The 19574-nt window shown below is 40.1% G+C and overlaps 2 protein-coding genes across 2 annotated transcripts; both read left to right on the top strand.

Annotated features, from left to right (window-relative positions):
* Window positions 1–2390: 2390 nt before the first annotated feature.
* Window positions 2391–3345, top strand: LOC133722283 (RING-H2 finger protein ATL70-like). The gene has a single exon (XM_062149138.1). The coding sequence runs from the start codon at window positions 2634–2636 to the stop codon at window positions 3135–3137; it is 504 nt and encodes a 167-aa protein (XP_062005122.1). The 5' UTR covers window positions 2391–2633; the 3' UTR covers window positions 3138–3345.
* A 9630-nt stretch (window positions 3346–12975) lies between these two features.
* LOC133721156 (uncharacterized) lies at window positions 12976–16213 on the top strand. The gene is made up of 4 exons (XM_062147688.1): window positions 12976–13258; window positions 13612–13713; window positions 13859–14019; window positions 15918–16213. The coding sequence occupies exons 1-4, from the start codon at window positions 13165–13167 to the stop codon at window positions 16023–16025; spliced, it is 465 nt and encodes a 154-aa protein (XP_062003672.1). The 5' UTR covers window positions 12976–13164; the 3' UTR covers window positions 16026–16213.
* Window positions 16214–19574: the final 3361 nt, after the last annotated feature.

The raw sequence follows: 19574 nt of genomic DNA on the forward strand, positions 1-19574 counted from the left end.
ATTCATTGTGTACGAGCATGACAATGCCTATTTGGTATAATGATCGGTCTCTTGTCGTCCAATTAAGGTGACAACCTTCATAGTAGCTAGGGTCGGTGTCATTTAGATTCCTAATGCATGCATGGGATGGTTTCTTTGCTTATTTCCCATCGATCACTGCTCGTGACAACATTCTTCAGACAGGACCATGGTAGGTGTTGATAACGATATGATCCTTGCTTCTCATGACGGACTTGCAATCGATGACTTAGGGAGTTGCTTCTTCAATTTTTGTTGACCCTTTTCCCTTCTCCCTTTAACCCATATTGATTAAACTTGGGAGGAGGATAAAATGTGTAGAATTGTTTAGGTAATGACTATTTTTATCATCCCTTCAGGAATAGGTCATTAGTAATTTCAATATCTTAATTAATATAATTGCAGTTTTCACTCAAAGAAAAAGATATACACCTTGCTCGTCAAAGCTTCAGATGGTGGTCACTTTTTAGAAGACTAAGTTCATAGCAGTTGATGATTGAGGAACTTATTACTTTATTAGAGACTAATCAAACAATAAATTTATTGGAAGCAAATGCGTTATTTACTAAAGTAAATGCTACACGGTCACATTAGTATTTACTTACAAGAAAACTATCATAAAACAAATAAACAAATGAAAACGTATCAAATTGATATTTGCCCTTCACAACTCAACTTGTAGAAGAATTTGACTATCGAAAAATAAAAAAAATAAAAAACTTGTAGAAGAATTTAGCGATTTAGTCCTTAATTACTCCTTACTTGTGATAAGAGCCAAAACAAATTTTTCTTCCAAGCACATTTATAAAAGAACTAGTTGCATCCTTTGACGAAGGACTAACCCAATAAACCAAACCATCTTTTTTTTTAATAATGGTCCTCATACATGTTTAAATACATATTACTAAACCCCGAGAGCTCCAAGAAAGTCGGAGCAGCGAAAACCCTAAGAAATTTTTCTAAGCCGCGTTTGGCGGTGCGTCCATGGGACGTCGTCGTCGGACGGGTGAACTAGTTGTGTCAGTCCACCGGGGAGGACCAGGAGTTTTTGGGCAGGAGCAGAGGGCTGGAGGCTTGGTCGCGTCCGGAGAGAGAACGACCAGCAGAGGGGCTCGTCCTTGTTTTTCGTTCCGATCTGCGCGGCGGAGGTTTTTCGAGCAAGGGGGGTGCGACGGAGGGATTCTGGTGCGTGGCGGAGGCAGGTTGTCATTGCGGTGCCCTGGTTTGGGGTTGAGAAGGTCTGACGGAGGACGGAGGCTGTGGTGATCGAACCAGTATCGGATCAAATTTCGGTCTGGAATCGTGATCCACGACGTTCCTGCCGACGTCGTCAGTTGGTGGCGGTTTGATGCGGCGACGATGATCTGTCGGAAGCCGCGGTGCTGGTCCGGCTACACAGGCGGGTTCACTCCGACCCGCGCTCCTTGGCTTGGTTCTTGGGCCTTTGGGTCTCCCTTTGGCTACTGGGCTGTATCTGGTGGGCGGGCTTTTTACTCCTTTTATTTTCTAGTTTTTTGTAGGCCTTTTTTGGGCATTCTAGTGGTTTTTTCCTTATCTAGTTGTAGTACTGGGTCTTAGTCTTGTCGACTTAATTCTCAGTATATCTAGTTGTACACCAATTGAGGTCTCTAGGCGACTAGATGTACTGTGTTCCGGGTTAGGTTGGGAGGGCTGGATCCTTCTAGTTTTCTAGCGCCTCCGGCGTAGTACCAAAGGGGGATTCCGCTATGTCTATGATGTATTCAATGTCAAATGAGTGTCCTAGTTTCTATGTACCACTGTGGGTACTAACACATCTTCTTGTCTGTCTTATATGACAGCGGAAGGGTATGTAATGGTCATTCTGGCCTTTGATCAATATATTTGCTACTGCTTTCTTCTTCGAAAATAATGGTCCTCATACTAACCCCTTGGTTAGAAAGTCATACCCGTTGGGCCCTTGGCACAGACAGAACAGGGATATGATCCTTACCCTATAGCCTATAGCTGCATATATTTCTGTTGACACCAAATATCAGCTAATTTAGCTTACCTCATATCCATAAAATAAGCAGTAAATACCAACCTTGCCATTCATGGAACGTGCAAGAGAATTATATAAGATTTTGGATAGGGTGTTTGGGGAGAGATAATCACATAAAGAAATAAGAGATGCTTTTAGATGAATGAAAGGCGTTGCTCATAAAAGACAAACAACCTTACCAGAAAAAATGACACCCAAAAATCGTTGACCTCCAAGAACTTGCAGACAGATAGTTAGCCATTAACATGATCCAAACGTAAAGAAAAAACCATGATGTATTCACATGTAAATGCCTCTCTTTCACCTCTCTTTCTCTCTCTCTCTCTCTCTCTCTCTCTTTCCTTAGTCTCAAATGCACCCTCCCTTGATTAAAACTCCACCTAGAGTTCTCTCCTTCTCTCTCTCTTTCTTTCTCAATCCACCTCACCTCATGAAGTCGTTGACTTTACAAAACTTGGATTCCCCAAATAACCAATTCTTTTGTCATTGTGTCAATGGCTGACCAAACCAATAAACCACTTCTTGCATCATATGCATTGCCTTCCTTCTCAATCCCTCCTCCTCCTCCTCCTGTTTCTCTTGCTAGATCATCATGAACAGCACGAGTGACACGAGTGGTTTTCTCGGCTCTAACAACATCGGCGGATTTGGCTATGGCATTGGTGTATCAGTTGGCATCCTTCTTCTCATCACAACCATCACCCTTGCTTCCTACTTCTGCACCAGAACTTCGCCACCAACACACCCTGCAACGCCGAGGATTAACGCCCACAACCCTCCTGACCTGCAAAGCTTTGTTGTAGATATAGGACTCGATGACAACACTATCAAGAGCTACCCGAAGATGCTCTACTCCGAGGCCAAGCTGCAGAAGACAGGCTCCACTGCTTCCTGCTGCTCTATATGTCTAGCAGATTACAAGGCCACTGATACACTCCGGTTACTTCCAGACTGTGAACACCTCTTTCATCTCAAGTGTGTTGATCCATGGTTGCGGCTTCATCCTACCTGTCCGGTCTGCAGAACATCTCCGCTTCCAACGCCTCTGTCGACTCCTCTGGCTGAGGTGGTGCCATTGGCAAGCAGAAGAGACTGATTGAAGAAAGTGAAGGGGGAGCATGGATTTGACTTTGGTGTCTTTTTTGCATCATTTTGTACACAGAAATAGAGAGTTCCCAACTATTGATGGAACTCTTTCATAGTGAAATTTCTTATTCTTTTCTTTTATGTAGCTTGAGATCTGATTGTAAGAATTCAGAATAATTTTGGGATCAATGAATTATTAAACAAAGCATGGTTTCATGTGGCTGGAACAGCAACTAATACCAAAGCCTGGCACCTTTGCAGAAAGTTAAGCCAGTTGGTGTTAACCATGGATTTAGATAAACATGTCTGAACCAAATCAAGAGAAAGAAGGGAAAACTGAATCTAGATGTATCCATATAAATAAGAGGAATAACACGCACTTACCAAACCACTCCATGAAAATAATGAGCCAAGTTTCATAATATCACCCAGAAATTTTGATGTTTGCAGAATAAACATGTAAGGAAGAGCCAGTGAGTCAAAAATATGACCCAATTTTAACATCGAAGCAAATTGTAAAAAAACAAACGCTTGACCAGCCTAAAATTGTTTGAGAAGCTACAAAGTGAGTCATTTGCAGACACAGGTTATCCTTGTATAAGCCTATAATAGTTCGTGGGCGAAATAAAGGGGCTGCTTGTGTTCCTTTTGTTAACAGAAACCTTTCAAGATATTCTCCAAGATGCAAAGACCTTTCTGATCAGGCTTAGAGCAACTCTACTAATCCAAATTATAAAAGAGTAACAAATTCCCGACATGGTACTCCCCTCATAAAGCACCTCATCAATATCCATGTTCTACATATGATGGACATTTTCTCGCATATTGAGATGTCCTTGTAATTCTTTTTGCTTCTCTTGTTGATGGAAATTGGAAAAACTTCATTTTTCTGTGCAACAAGATCACCGATATTGACGAGCTTCATTTGAAATAAGAGCATTCGCCATTTCAACAGCAGTACTACTTCTTACAGCATTTTCAGGTCCTACATGTTTTCTTTAAAGCTTCTCTATAGTAATGACCAATCAGAAATTGACCTCTATGCCCCAATCCATCACCTTCATCCCCCATGTCTCTCATCATAATACATCCAGTGTATAGTTCTTAATTTGTCAACTTAAGAAGCATCAAGCATCAAAGAACTGTCTCTACATGTGATGTATCTACAACGAAAGGGACTAATTAAATCGCAAAAAAGACTCATTGTCGACTTAGTCCACAAGTTCATTAGCTCACAAGAAATGTAAAGAGCTTCAGAAATATTACTTAATAAGCAAGTAATGTGAATATAAAAATTTGCAAATTCCTCTAAATATAGTCTGCAATATCTCCAAATCCCATTCATTCGTAACAGAACCTATTTCCCTTGCAACAGAGCCACATCGACTTTGTACGTTCTAAAAACAATACACCAGACATTGGATATATGAATGGAATTCTTGCAGCTGGATGTTATATATTTCAACGACAGTTTGCTCACAGTGTTTGAACGTTGTACCTATGTCAACATTTTATTAATACAATTCTTTTGTATGTCACTAAGGAAACTGTTCCAACCAGAAAACAGCAAAGAACTCCACTGGAAAGCGGCACCTAAGCATAGAAGTCTAAACCTCATGATCAAAAGACAATCAACACCTCATCCTTCCTCAGCATACCTGCTTTGCTTCCACCCTAGCTTACCCCCAAAACTCCCTACATGCTTGACTGCACATATGTTAACTAGTGACAATAATTTTCCACAATTAGATAGATTCCATTCCATTGCACTCTATTTCTTGTCTTCTAAAATCCAGATCATTACTGGTATATAGATGTGCCTCGGCATACATAAAATCGTATATGCATTGTCAACAATGCTATTCTCGATGATTTTGGAATATCAACCCTTTTTACCTCTCTGTCTCTCCCAAATTTCCATGTCCTACTAGCTTTCCAATTCTCATGAAACCAAAACGCTGATGGCAGCTCGAGAACATCTGAAACCTTCTCAAACTTAAAGCCTATATCAATGGACCATCGGATATAAAGCACACAGTCTTCGATCAAACAAAAAATAAAACAAGTGATGTCTGTCATATACATTGGCTTTGGATTTCAAAATTGACAAAGTAATAGCAACATGACATATTGTTCTGTCAATGTCGTCGTGTAAGAGACCTTGTGTAGTTGTTTTGCCTGGTCAACCAGAAACACTGCTTCCACAATTACATTCATGATCACAGACTTGAATTCAGTGCCGAGCCCACCATTAACAATGCCAATCTCAACCCTAAAATATTGCACCAAATCCCTACGATCCACTACTATCAACTAGTCTACATCAGATTCATGGGTCTTTATTTCTTCTGAAAGAAAAAGAAATTTTACCTCCAAGACCCAGAAAAACTGCATTTAAAATCGTATAACACTGCCTACGAACTAAACAAGAAAGGATTATAGCTCAAAATTTTGGTTCAACTAAGAAATCCAAGCATGAAGTCATGAATGACTATATTACTTCACGTAATACAACTGATCAGAAGTTCAGAACTATGCTGTGGACAGGAAAAAGCTTTTAGAATCGACAAAGTGATGTAGGACGAGATTTTAGCCAATTTCAATAAAGAATCTCGAAAAGAAAGAAGCGTCTTCACATAAGAAGAATAATTTGAATATTGAAAACTGGTATTCTAAGAAGTCTTAATGATGGAATTAATCATAAATTACTATTTTGGATATATCGGGATTCTCGAACAAAATCTTGGTTGGGATTCCAATTATATATTTGCGTAATATTCTTTAGTATCTAGGATTTTATTTCTGATTTTTATTTAATGAGGTTTAATTAGGTTTTCTAGTTTTAGTCTATAATAAATTATTCTTTTTGTTTTCTAGTTGTATTAGGTTTATGCTATGTGCCCTATATATAAAGCACCTCTTAGATTGTAATATTCATTCAAGTTATCAATAAAAAAACCAAATATTAGAGAAGTTTCTCTATGTTTCTTACGGCTGTGCCCGTAATTGCTAGTGGATTCTAGCTCATCTCATATGGCCTTCGACGCTTGACGGAGCCTCTTACTATCGTGTTCACGCTTCCCGCATCATTTGGTATCAGAGCGGGTTTTGCCCGCTCCTTAGCAGACGAGGATCTAAGGGAGAAGTTCACTACCACCAACCTCAACGACGCTGGTCGTAGAGTATCTATCAAAGAAAGTTTCGTTGAAGAGGAACATGCCAAGGGATTCGCCCTAGGACAACCTCATCAATCCAAAAAAAAAAAGAAAAAAAAAAGAGGAAAAAAAGAAGAAACATGGAACGTTGGATATTCACAACGCCGGATTACGACGACTTCCGAACTACATGTGTCATCAAAGACAAGGTATGCTCTGTAATAATTGACAATGGCCTACGAGAGAACTTTGTAGCAAACAAAGTTGTGGATTATTTTCAATTACCGACAGTGAAGCTGAGTGATCCATACTGGATTCCATTTGGAGAGGATGAATATGCACAAGTAACAGAGGTTTGTAAAGTTCCTGTCTCTATGGGAAAATTTTATAAAGAAGAGATTACTTGTCATGTGATTGACATGGACGACACTAATGTGCTTTTTGGAATACCATGGCATGAAATCGTCAAAGGTGGTTATTGCAAAGACAACACATATTTATTTAGGTGGGAGTCGCACAAAATTAAAATCAAGCCTAGAAGGAAGAACGTCAAGAATGACCATCCTGAGGTGTGTGAAAAGGAACATGAAGAAGCAACTTTGAAGATTGAAGAGAAACTCATTAAGGATAAGGAAGCTGATTCATTCATCACATCGATATCCATGTCATGCATGCCTAATTGTGTTCAAGATCAACCCATGGAGAAGTCATTGCCCATTTATTTTCAAGTGGAGGAGTTCAAGTTTCAAGATGCTTATTCTAAACTTGTCTACGGTATTGGATTCATGGTGATACCTTTTAATTTCGAGAATATTGAAGTTGATGGCTTATCATGTGTTATTCCTAGTAATGATCGAGCTGCATTCAAGAGGAACTCGAGGTTGAGTTCTTTTCAAGTGGAGGAGACTGATGTAGGACGAGATTTTAGCCAATTTCAACAAAGAATCTCGAAAAGAAATAAGTGTCTTCACATCAAGAACAATAATTTGAATATTGAAAACTGGTATTCAAATAGACTTCTTAATGATTGAATTAATCATAAATTACTATTCTGGATATATCGGGATTCTCGAACAAAATCTTGGTTGGGATTCCAATTATATATTTGCGTAATATTCTTTAGTATCTATGATTTTATTTCTGATTTTTATTTAATGAGGTTTAATTAGGTTTTCTAGTTTTAGTCTATAATAAATTATTCTTTTTGTTTTCTAGTTGTATTAGGTTTATGCTATGTGCCCTATATATAAGGCACCTCTTAGATTGTAATATTCATTCAAGTTATCAATAAAAAACCAAATATTAGAGAAGTTTCTCTATGTTTCTTACGGCTGTGCCCGTAATTGCTAGTGGATTCTAGCTCATCTCATATGGCTTTCGACGCTTGACGGAGCCTCTTACTATCGTGTTCACGCTTCCCGCATCACAAAGGAGTCACAATCATGAAAACAATGAAACATGCCTACCAAGAGACCCTAGTATTCAAGATAGAACAACACGTTGCAGTCCATATATAAGGGTTTACCTGAAGAAGCTTATTGAGGCCGTGGTTGGCTCTACTCAGAACCGAGCAGAAGCAGTGGTCCCATACGGTTTCTGACGACAGTAACATGGAAGTATAGGGACACAACCTATAAAACATGGGTAGTTTTTTTTTTTAGATTGGAAAGATGAATTTCATTAATAACTTTTTTTTTTTTTTTTAATCGAAAAAGGTCATCCAATATATTAAAGTTCAGCAAGCAGTACCAGAAACGACATGCCCCTGAGGGGCCGAAAGAAAAAACCGTCCTTTACCTATTCTAGTAAAAATAGACTTTCGCACTCCAGGGTACACCCACCTTTTAAGGACAAATACGCACCTTTATTCTAACAAAGCCTAGAGAACTCAGAAGTAGTTTAAGTAAATATAACAACCAAACACCTAGGCTTTGCGACCTTAGAAAAAATTAAACATTATCAGCAAAGGAAGGGGATGCACCAACCTCCCCTACAACTCCACTCTCTTTTGGTACCTCCACCATGTGATCAACATCAACATCTCCACTTGTCTCCTCCTCAACAGGAACATGAGTGTCTTTATCACTATCACGAAGTTTCCACTTCTTAGCCTTCTTTCCTTCAATTCCTTCTCAAGAACCCGAGCACACTTAGGCCTATTCTTACTACCCTTAGGCCTCCCCAGCTTCTTCTTTTGTGGCGAAACCACCAACTTACCATGCTTATGTTGCAGAACAAGCTGCATACCATCATCCACTTGAAGTATAAGGGTTCAGAGGTAGACACAAACCTCTTTCCAACTCGTCCCAACATCTCCACAGGCTTCCTCTTGATTCCGAGCACCGATCTAGGGCCCAGCTCCATTACCATTGTGTCCACACCTCCCCCCATCCTAACGGGTTTGAATACAGGCGATCAGGGGCGGAGCCAGAAATTTTTGTATAGGGGGGGCCATATAAAACCTAAGAAGAAATAAATAGTATCATTTTCTAGCCTAGTTTATAAAAAGAACGAAAAAAAAATCAAAATAAGTCCAATTTCGATAAAAAAGAAAAAGTTCATGAACTATTTAATCTATTAATTAGCTATGAGGCCTTTTTGTTTAAACTTGTACAACCGTAAAGTAGCCCACTTTCATATATTAGATTGTATTAGCAAACACTCATTGGCCAACCGGGAGGGGGGCCGGAAATGTAAATTCCTCATCTTTGCATATTGATTATAAGAACTCAAGCCTCCATTTTAACATATTTGCAGTACTTGGGGGTGCCATGGCCACTTCAGGTCTGAACGTGGCTACGCCCCTACAGGTACTGAAAAGCGTACTGCCTCCACTCACTTGTCCGGTGTGGGAAACCAGCTGAGTTTTCCAACTCTCAAGAAAAGCCAATAGATTAAGACCCTCAAACAGAGTGGCCCGATGCATACCCTTACCTACCACTGATGTCTCCAATGACGGCAAAGTACTTTCCACTAGGTTCTGTACACCCCCGACCCTAGGCCGATCCGGTACCATCAATTGCAGCATCGCCGAAGCTACTTGCTTCGAGATCTCCTCCGTCCTAGCCGGACTCTAGCTATCCGACAGAGACAAACCAGTTAGCGCAGCCTACATCTGCGCAAGAAGATCATCCTGTCTCACCATGCTCAAAGAGGCCACAGCTACGACAAAACCCCTTCACCTTTTCAAAGATAAATGACAGCTCCGGCACTACCACCGGCGAGAACTCAAAAAGCTTCCAAACCCTAACCCGCCTCTTGACATCAAACACCAGACGAATCCTTTGTTCTTCTTCTTTTCGGTGTAGTGCTGTTTGATCGAAGCAAATAGCCCAACCAAGAGTAGCACCTACCAGATGCAGCGCTGCCTTGTTACGAAGCCCTGCTGGTAGCCCTTTAATCGCCACCTAAGTCTCCAACAGATTCAGAGGGACGTCCGCCACTGATCCTATTCCATCGTATTCTCCAAGCACAACATAGTATTTCTATAGAACCAGGGTCCTCCATGCAGTATCTTACTACATTCAGATTCACGCTCAAATTGAAAAACAGACCGATCGCCAACATCCTGAATCGACAAACCAGACTTGATAAGCCAAATAGTAGCAATAGTCCCTTTGAAACCTGGGAACTTAGCTTTGGGACCGAGAAGACGACCCACCATGTACCACCTGTCGGCTTACAAAGCTGTAAGCCATGCCGAGCCTAGAGACACACGCGCCGAGTCTTGGTGAAGCCTGGTAGGATCTCGAGCCTCCAATGACGCCATATTGCCTCAAGGTTGGGAAGTTTTTGTTGAAGACAAGCAACGAGAAAACCCTAGCAGAGACGGCTAAGTCATTTTTAGAAAATTGAAAATTATTTTGAGATACTCTTCTTTTTTTAAATACATAATTTCATTAATAACTTGTGGACGTACAATACATTCAAGAGTTAAAAGTGACATAATTAAAAATTATGTTTGATCTAAGCAAGTAAAAAAAGAGGACCACACCCCTAACATCAACTAGACAAATCATCTAGTACTACATCATTGAGCTAAAAAGACCCTGTTCTTTCCAAAACATGGGTAGTTTAACTAGTTTTAAGGGACCCCCTCTAATGAGGATCACTTTAGTGTGGACTAGTTGAAGACTTTCTACTCAACGGTTTAGGAGAACCACTTTTCGATTACATTATAGCAAATCAATCGTTCAATGTTATGTATGCATGAGTAGATCACTTCTGAAAATTTTCTTCCAAATTACTAACCATTAAGGTACCGAACTAGATCAGATCAATAGACGAACCAAATCTATCAAACATGAACTTTCATGTTCATAATTGATAAATTACGATTATGAATGCCTTAATGATTTTCAATTTTGTGTATAAATGATCTACACATAAATATCTAAATAGCTAACAATTGATTTGCGAAATGTAATCGAAAAGTGGGTCTCATAAAAAAGTCCTCAACTAATCCTCATTTTAGTGGTTCTCATTAGAAATTTTGTTTTTATTTTTTTAACGGGGTTTGGAACCCAATCCCCATGCCTAGAAATTTTATTGAAAACATGAAGTAATATAAAAATCCTCATAAAAAAACTTCCTAAGTAATAACAAGTGTCTCCTCTAACCAGCACTCGTGAACAGAAGAGCCACTAGCAAGGTGAGCTAATTTATTAGCTACACCATTTGCTTAACAAAAAAACATGTCGAATATGAAAAGAAGAAAAGACTGACAAGTTGGCTTTACAATCATCAACTATTCGACTAACCTCTGAACAGTCATCATCAACTGTAGTGATAGCTGCAACTAGGAGCGTACAGTCATTCTCAACCTCCACTTCATTCCACCCTTGATGGATGGCTAAGAGTAAACCAGCCTACAAACCTCTACCTCCATGTGTAGTGCCGACTATACATGAGAAAAAGGACATGCTAAGGCTGCACAGCAAGTCCCTTCACTATCCAGTATTACCACACTAACACCTCGCTACCCTGAATTCTTTTGAAAGACTCGATCATTGTTATTCTTCATCCGTCCAGTGAGCATAGAAAATGAGGGCGAATTTGTGACTTCTCTCTAATAGAAATGAAAAATAAAGACATCGCACACCCTCAGCTGTTATGACAAAATAAAAAGTGAAAATTCAAACATGGCCTAACACCATGGATAAGGCGCTTATTAACAATCAAAATCCTTTTACCGCCGCCATGATTTTCACCAGCCCAAACAATCAAAGCCCCAGCACTAGGGGTCGAATCCGGCAAAAGTAGATAACATCTACTAAAAGGTTCAATGGAAAGGCAGAAACGCCCTGAGATTGGAAACATGCCAGAGCCATTGCAAGCATTGCCGGCAAGAAGATGCGGCGTTAGTGTTAGCGTGAGAAAACACGCTGCTAGAGAGAATATGATTTTCCATATTACCTATGATCTTAGTTGAAACATCATACTGTAAAAAATTATATATAATATGGATGATGTATCTTATTTATAAGTTTTTCCAAATAAACACCTGCACCAAGGCAAAAAATCAGTAAAAGGCCGGTTTTTTGGTTTCTGGAGATCATCCTTGTCCGGCGGCGCCTGGACGCACCGGCTGGCCTCGCCGTCGTCTTGAGGTTGGCTGCCGGACGGGTATTGGATGGACTATTGCTCAAGGGATGCATCTGATGGGGTTTGCTTGAGGCTCGTGGATGGTCTGGCTGGGAGGGTGATCAGAGGGGGTAGTCGTGCTAGCAGTTCCGGCAATCGAACCTTGAGGACGGCGCCACCGATCTGGCTGTGTGGTGGTGTGCTCGGGGTTGGTTTCTCTCCGTGGCGGTGTGGGTCGAGGCGACGTGACTCGTGCGGTTTGGGTTGTCGACAGTTTGCTCCTGGCGGCGCGGATCGAGGGTGGGATGCGTGGGCTGAGGCGGCGTGTCAAGCGCGGTTTTGGGTCGCAGGCGGTGGATCGTGGGCGCGGATCTAGACGAGGCTGGTCGTGGCGGCGGACGGAGTTTTGGCTGGCTGGTATGTGCGACGGGGACAGAGCTTGGCTGGCAGGTGGACTGGACCGGACCCTGCTATTGGGCCTTGGGTGGACTTCTGCTTGATGGATATCCCATTTGGGCTTGAGTTTATGGGCTGGGGTTTACCCTAGTCCAATAGCTGCTATGTTGGGCTAGGGTTTAGGCCCTTAGCCCAACCAACCCTATGTTTTTAGTTTTGTCTAAATTCCATAAATCCCTTGTATTAGGAACCTAGATTTCTAGCGTCTCTGGCGTAGTACCAAAGGAGGATCTCCGCTATCTCTACGATCTGAAATGTATAATGAGTGTGTCTATTTCTACGTACCATTGTGGGTACTACCACACCTTCTTGACCTGTCTAGTTGAAGGCAGCAGAATGGTATGTAATGGCCATTCTGGCATGTGATGAATGCAACTAACACCCGCTTTGGGTTTGATTCAAAAAAAAAAAAGGCAAAAAATCAGTATTTTTTGCACCCAAATGCCCCATTTTGCCCTTCATTTTGCCTATGGTCTACCTGGACCTTGGTCCATAGAAGAATTTTTGATAAAAAAAATGTATTCTTATGTTTGTTTCTTTGTGCAAATGCACGAGTCAAAACGGCAATCTATCTATCTTAATAATAACTCTCAATCTGAAAACTGTGAAAGGTTTAAAAAGTTAAAACGAGTCGGTGACAGCGAAGAAATCTATAATCGGAGAAGTCCTTCCTGCTTCCACCTAACGCTCTCCATCTCCCACCAATAAATTAATACCGATACCAATCAGTCTTCCGTCTTCTTTAGACTTCTTCATCTCCTTAGATACCTTCCTCCATCTCTCTCAAATTCCCGTCTCTCTCAACCCTCTCACATTACTCTCTGAATCGAAATCGGTGAAGCCATGGCTCCGTTGAAACTCATCGCCGCCCTCCTTGTCTCCTTCTGCGTTCTTCTACCTCTCACTCATGCCGTCAGCAAGGACGTTAGCTACTGCGGTTCGTTTCTCTAATTTTTTTTTTTTTTTTGAATTTAGTATGATTTTAGTGAGATTCATTGCTTTCAGATTGTGCTTTCAATTGTAATCACAGATTTTCCACTTTTTTTTTTTTTTTGATGTAAATAATTCTTATTAGCAGCTGTTCAATTCGATTTAGGCTCAACAGATTATGAAGACCGTTTGGAACTATATGAATTTTACAATTTTGGAAGTATTATGTTTTCCAGTACCTTACAAATTATGATTTGTTTTTTTTTGTTAGAATGATTTTCTGGACTGCAGTTTGTTTGTTCATAGTTGTATTGCTTTTCGGTTTACGAAACTAAAGCGAATTTCTGCTGATATGTTCAGATAAGAATGCTGACTATGCTGTCAAGGTTACGGGACTCGACATAAACCCTTACCCTATCGCCAGAGGCAAGCCGGCCAGCTTCAACATTGCTGCAACTACAGGTTCTATTTGGACTTTGATTTTCTTATTAAGTTCAATTACTAACTATTTCGAATAGATAGGACAAAAATTGGATGGGATTATGTCGTTTGGAGAATTTCTGGGAGTTTAGTTTTTGACTAGGTTTTTGTGTATGTGGGCTAACAGGTGAACCAATCACCGGAGGGAAATTGGTGATTGATGTTTCCTACTTTGGGTGGCACATCCACAGTGAGAATCATGACCTTTGCTCGGAAACATCTTGCCCTGTTTCTATTGGTGATTTCGTGGTCGCCCACTCACAAGAATTACCTGGATATACTCCACCGGTAAGTCCTTAATCTTCATATATGTTTAAGTTCTGAAGTTTTATGTGTGTGTTTGACTACTGACATGCAACTGAAGAAGCTTTTGAGTTTAATAGTTGGTGTCTCCATCTAGACCAATACAAAGTCCAGTTGATCCTGCCTGCATTTCATGAATATGGTAGTTTTACAGTAACTGTTAGATTGTCATCTTGGAAAGGGAATGAAGAAAGATACGTGTCTTATTGTAACTAATCAAATTAGAAAGGATGATGTTGGCTGTGGTGATGGTTGACTGTAGATGGTTGAAAATGGACTTTTAGCATAAAGAGGAAGGAGACGGTTGATGGTAATTTAGGTTCATCTAACTTCAGAGGAGATTGAACAGTAGGAGGACATAAATAGAAGTACATTTATCTTTGGAAAAACGAATAGGAGATTGACAATTTGTTCTATGTTGATCCTGGGGTTTTGAGATTTGTGTTTTTCACCCCTTTTGGATTTTGAATGACGTGGCTCAGTAGGCAAGCCACACCTGTGGAAAAACGTAGATGCAGCTTTCACTATTTTTATATCAAACAGGTGTTTGAAGAATATTGTTACTTACCCAATTTTTTCTTTTTTCCTTCTTTTGTGTGGAAAGAGGGGAATAGAACCAAACAAGGTTGTGGCTCATCACTGCTGTGATAGAAATTCTTGTCCCTCCCACTTTCTTGTTCTTCTAGCATCACAATTTCTTTCTCCATGCTTGGGGGATCGCATAGGCAATAAGAGCATCTTTACAGTAGGTCATCAATTGATTTGGACATTGTTTGAAAAGTGTGCTTAGACTTTACATGTCCTAATTGCACCATTTGCACCTTAATTTTAGTTTTAGAATGGACTAAGGTAAAAATCTTAGTATATTCCTTGACAAAGAAAATTTTCTTGCACCAATTTTTGAACTTTACGTGAAGCATGTAGTCTTGTACAAAGTAGCATGTATAGTTAGTAAGCATGTCCACCCAAGTACTGGTGGTTGCATCATGAATAAGGTGTTCGTTAGTACTTTTCCTGCTGATCTTTAGCTGTGCCATTGAGTTTTAGCCTTGGAAAGAAAATGATCTTTTGCTCATTGACCATGAGATGCCATTCAACAAAGACAGAAAGAATATATCTAAGGCTTTAAGCATGTCTCCAACTAGGGGACGTAAGTTTCTCTTTTTCAATGAAATTTCAGATGAATGTTATTTATAGACTGATTTGGACCACTGGGCCAAGTCTTGGGCTTTCATCTTTTTTACCAACTGTTGCTACTAGATCCAGAAAACTCTCAAGTAATTAGGTTTTTTGTTCATATACCTCTCAGCTTTTGGATATTAATTGCCTTTCTTTACTAAACATGAGATCTTGTAAAATACATTCTTTGTTTTGGCTAAGTGCCTAATTGAATCTAACTGCATTAAAATATGTGCTGCTATTTGCTCATTACACGTCTCTGGGCTATTGTTTTAGTTACCTATGTCCTTAAAAGCAGATCTTGCTTAGTTATCATAACTTAATTTAGAACTGTTAATAGAATGCTGTTATGAAACTGCTTGCTTTTATTAGGCATTTGTATAATGCAAAATGGCCTGGATGGATAACGATATCAATTGCATAAAACCAGTTGAAAATAGCTCGTGGTAAAAATGTTGAATGTTTTAAACTTTTAATACATCAGTCTGCTAGATAAATCAAATTGTTGCTGCTCTATGTTTGATTTGTGTCCCCTGCTTTTGAAATCATTGTGCTATCATCATTGTCACTATCATTATGTCCTCCATCTGGAACATGAGTTTCACCAATCCCCATGACACTGTGCAGCTATACAATCTTGTGGTACTTGTTTGCGTAGTCATATTTAATTAGTCTTTCTGTTCTGACAAAGTTTCCACATGCAGGGTTCGTACTCTCTTAAGATGAAGATGTATGATGGAAACAAGCAAGAGCTGACATGCATTGCCTTCGATTTTGACATTGGGTTTGTAGCTCCTGTGGCCGATAGTTAAGTGCTTCATTTGTGGGTCTTATGGTACATCTGTCAGAACTATACTTCATAGCATGTAACAAAAATCATCTTTGTGGCTGCTGTTCCATGTTTATACTTTAACTTTGCTGGTATTTTGTGATGTGTATATTATAATCAATCCATCTACTTGTTGAGACTATTAAAAGTAATGGAACTGGAATTAGAATATGTGTTCTGTCTGGTCATTTCAGTGTTTTTGGTTAAGCACTCCATGTACTTCTCACCGACTCAAATTACTTGTGATATATACGTGCGATCACTGGATTAGCGGTGAATAATCCAGTGCAGCACTGTTCATGTCACTTTTCATCTGTGTTGGAACAGAATATGATTTTCCTGTTGCCGACGAAACATTCTTCATAAAAAGTGTCCCTTCCAATGAATATGGATTGAATCTACACAATGAACCAATTTTTTTTTGTTTTTTCTCACCATTCGGACTTGGCATTATGGTTCTTATTTAAGTGACAAGATTTTATTCACAATGTGTTATTCAGAATGTCTCCCGAACACAAGATTAGGTTCCGCCTCAAGGATAGACCCAATCGAAATACATTGCCTTCATAGTTTAACTGAATACCCTATCAAATCCGGCAGAGTAGAGCAAATACCCATGAAGTCGTACTACGTAGCAGCAAAAATCCCAATAGACTCTCATTCAAAGTGAAGAGGGGCCTGGACCTGCTGGGTGGGCATGGCTTCGGCCAGCGTATGTTCCCTTTTTTATTTTTTTTGTATGGAAGGTTTTAGATGACTAAATGTTCATTGGCAAAAGTTCGCGAGTCGTACTCTTTTAGAAAAATTGCATTTTTTATCATTGTAGTTTTTTTGAAAGATTTTTATTCACCAATCATCGAAACCTCCCGAAAAAAGTAATGATAATATATATGGGGCCGTGACCACTTATCCAATTTTAGACTAAACACTGCCCACTTACTCCCGCACCAGTTTTTTTTTTTTTTCGGTATCTTGAGATTGCAATGTAACTGTGGGGTTTGTTTGATGGTCTACTGGGGGGCAGTAGACACATTATTGGCCACTAGTAGACTTTGATACGAGAGACATGGATCACTATAGTGTGGTGTTTTGATAAATTACCTGTTGTTTTCTGTGTATTAAAGTCAAATTATCTGTGAATCCTACAAAATGGTGCATTTTTAGTGGTCTATTGGGAGGCAGTAAAGACATTGGACTTTGTATTGTGGGGCAATAATATGATTATTGGGAGGCACTAATATGATTATTGGGAGCCAATAATATGATTATAAATTGATCAATTGTGCCTGTAGTGTATTCATTTTGGTTTTGGGAGTTCATACAATTCACTGGACAACAATAATAGGATTATTGGAGGCAATAATATGATTTTTGGGAGGCAGTAATATGATTATTGGAGGGCAATAATATGATTACTGGGGGGCAATAATATGGTTACTGAGTATTATTAGGGACCGGTCGCTGGATTCCGGTCACCGGTCGTCGGATTCCGGTCACCGGTCGCCGGATTCCAGTCACATGTCGCCGGATTCCGGTCACCGGTCACCGGAGTCCGCGGCCGGCCACTAGTCACCGGAGTCCAGCAAGGTATCCAACGACTTCTCTCTTTAAGTGAGAAAGAAGGAGAGGGCAAAAAAGTCTCAAAAAAAAAATAAAAAAAAATTAATTGGGTAATAGGGAAATAATCCCTTAGAGTGTTTTGGGTAAATGAGGTTAAAAAACAGTTGGTGGAGCAAGTGGGCAAATTTTAAGCTAAAATTGGGTAAATGAGCATTTTCCCTAATATATATACTAGTCGGCAAAAGTCAGCAGACGTTATATCATTAGTAAAGTCACCAAACTCACCACTGGTGAAGTTTTTGGAACCTTTTTAGGAATATTGGAATGGCTTCTTTTTGTTTAAGTAAAATAGATTCGAGAGAGAATTGTAAAGAGAGATGTGTGTATTATTATTGAGAATAGGAGCCCTATATATAGGGATTACAAAGTACTAGTTCTAATGTTACAAGGAATACCAATCCGTGTAGGATTGGGAAATCTAGAACCTTCTCTCCTATTGCTACTCCTAGTTTGATAAGGCACACTAAATCGATATTCCTTCAACACTCCCCCTTGTGCCGCTTCAAACTTGGTGGTGACGCTTCATCCGTTGCCTCGTTAAAAACCTTGCCAGGTAACAGAAACTCTGTGGGATAAAAATAACCCTGGTCGAAGGACAAAAAGAGCACAACACGTCCTTCACTCTTCGAGATCGAACATGCAGACATCATAACTCCCCCTGATGTCGATATCTCCCCCTGATTGCTACAATCGTGGGAGTTCGGATAACTTTCTCAATCCGATGCTCTTCACATGTTTCTCGAAGGTGGATTTAGGTAACGACTTAGTGAATAAGTCCGCTACATTATCCTCTGATCGGATTTGATTCACTTCAATCTTTAGAAGTGATTGTTGTTGCTGATTATAAAAGAACTTAGGCGATATATGCTTGGTGTTGTCGCCTTTGATGAAACCTAACTTCATTTGTTCAATACAAGCTGCATTATCCTCATAAATGCATGTAGGTTCATCTGTGGTAGACTTCAAACCACAACTTCCTTGAATATGTCGAATCACAGACCTTAGCCATATACATTCACGAACGGCTTCATGTAGAGCAATAATCTCTGCATGATTCGAGGAAGTAGCAACAAGAGTCTGTTTTGTAGACCTCCAAGATATCGCAGTGCTTCCCATGGTAAAGACATAACCTGTTTGGGAGCGACCTTTGTGAGGGTCAGAGAGGTACCCTGCATCAGCAAATCCCATCAAAACATCATTGTCGTTTTGATGGAGGGGAGTAGGGTGAGGCCGGCCACCCTTGGTGTTGGTGGTGGCGTTGGCGGCAATATGGCCGACCACTTTGTCATGGTGGACGGTGGCTCCATGCCTAATGGGGTCCGATCCCATTCTTCCGTCATTCCTCTTCTCTCTGTAGGGATAAAATAGGCCCATATCAATCGTACCTCTTAGGTATCGAAAGATTGTCTTTACACCAATCCAATGGCAGCGTGTTGGCGCAGAGCTATGTCGAGCTAACAAGTTCACTGCGAATGAGATATCCGGTCTTGTGCATTGAGCTAAGTACAATAATGCGCCTATTGCACTCAAATAGGGCACTTCGGCCTCTAATGGTTCTTCGTCCTCATCCCTTGGACAAAACGGATCTTTTCCGGGCTCAAGACTACGGCCGATCATGGGAGTACTCGCAGGCTTCGCTTTATCTTCATTAAAGCGCCTTAGGACCTTCTGAGTATATGCAGACTGATGGATCAAAATCCCATCACTACGGTGCTCAAGTTCTAAACCGAGACAAAACCGTGTTTTCCCAAGATCTTTCATCTCAAATTCGGATTTCAAGTATTTAGCAGTTTCCTTCAACTCATCTAGAGTTCCAATTAGGTTCATGTCATCGACATAAACTGCTACGATTGCAAATCCGGAACTTGTTCTTTTAATGAACACGCATGGGCATATTTCATTGTTAATATAT

This window comes from Rosa rugosa, chromosome 7 (assembly GCF_958449725.1).
Source record: "Rosa rugosa chromosome 7, drRosRugo1.1, whole genome shotgun sequence".
In the NCBI taxonomy this organism is placed as follows: domain Eukaryota; kingdom Viridiplantae; phylum Streptophyta; class Magnoliopsida; order Rosales; family Rosaceae; genus Rosa; species Rosa rugosa.

Excerpts from the sequence above, each read along its gene's own strand:
- LOC133721156 (XM_062147688.1), top strand. The coding sequence starts at position 13,165 with ATGGCTCCGTTGAAACTCATCGCCGCCCTCCTTGTCTCCTTCTGCGTT. Across the intron at positions 13,259-13,611 it reads CAAGGACGTTAGCTACTGCG|ATAAGAATGCTGACTATGCT; the intron begins GTTCGTTTCTCT and ends TGATATGTTCAG. Across the intron at positions 14,020-15,917 it reads TACCTGGATATACTCCACCG|GGTTCGTACTCTCTTAAGAT; the intron begins GTAAGTCCTTAA and ends TTCCACATGCAG.
- LOC133722283 (XM_062149138.1), top strand. The coding sequence starts at position 2,634 with ATGAACAGCACGAGTGACACGAGTGGTTTTCTCGGCTCTAACAACATC.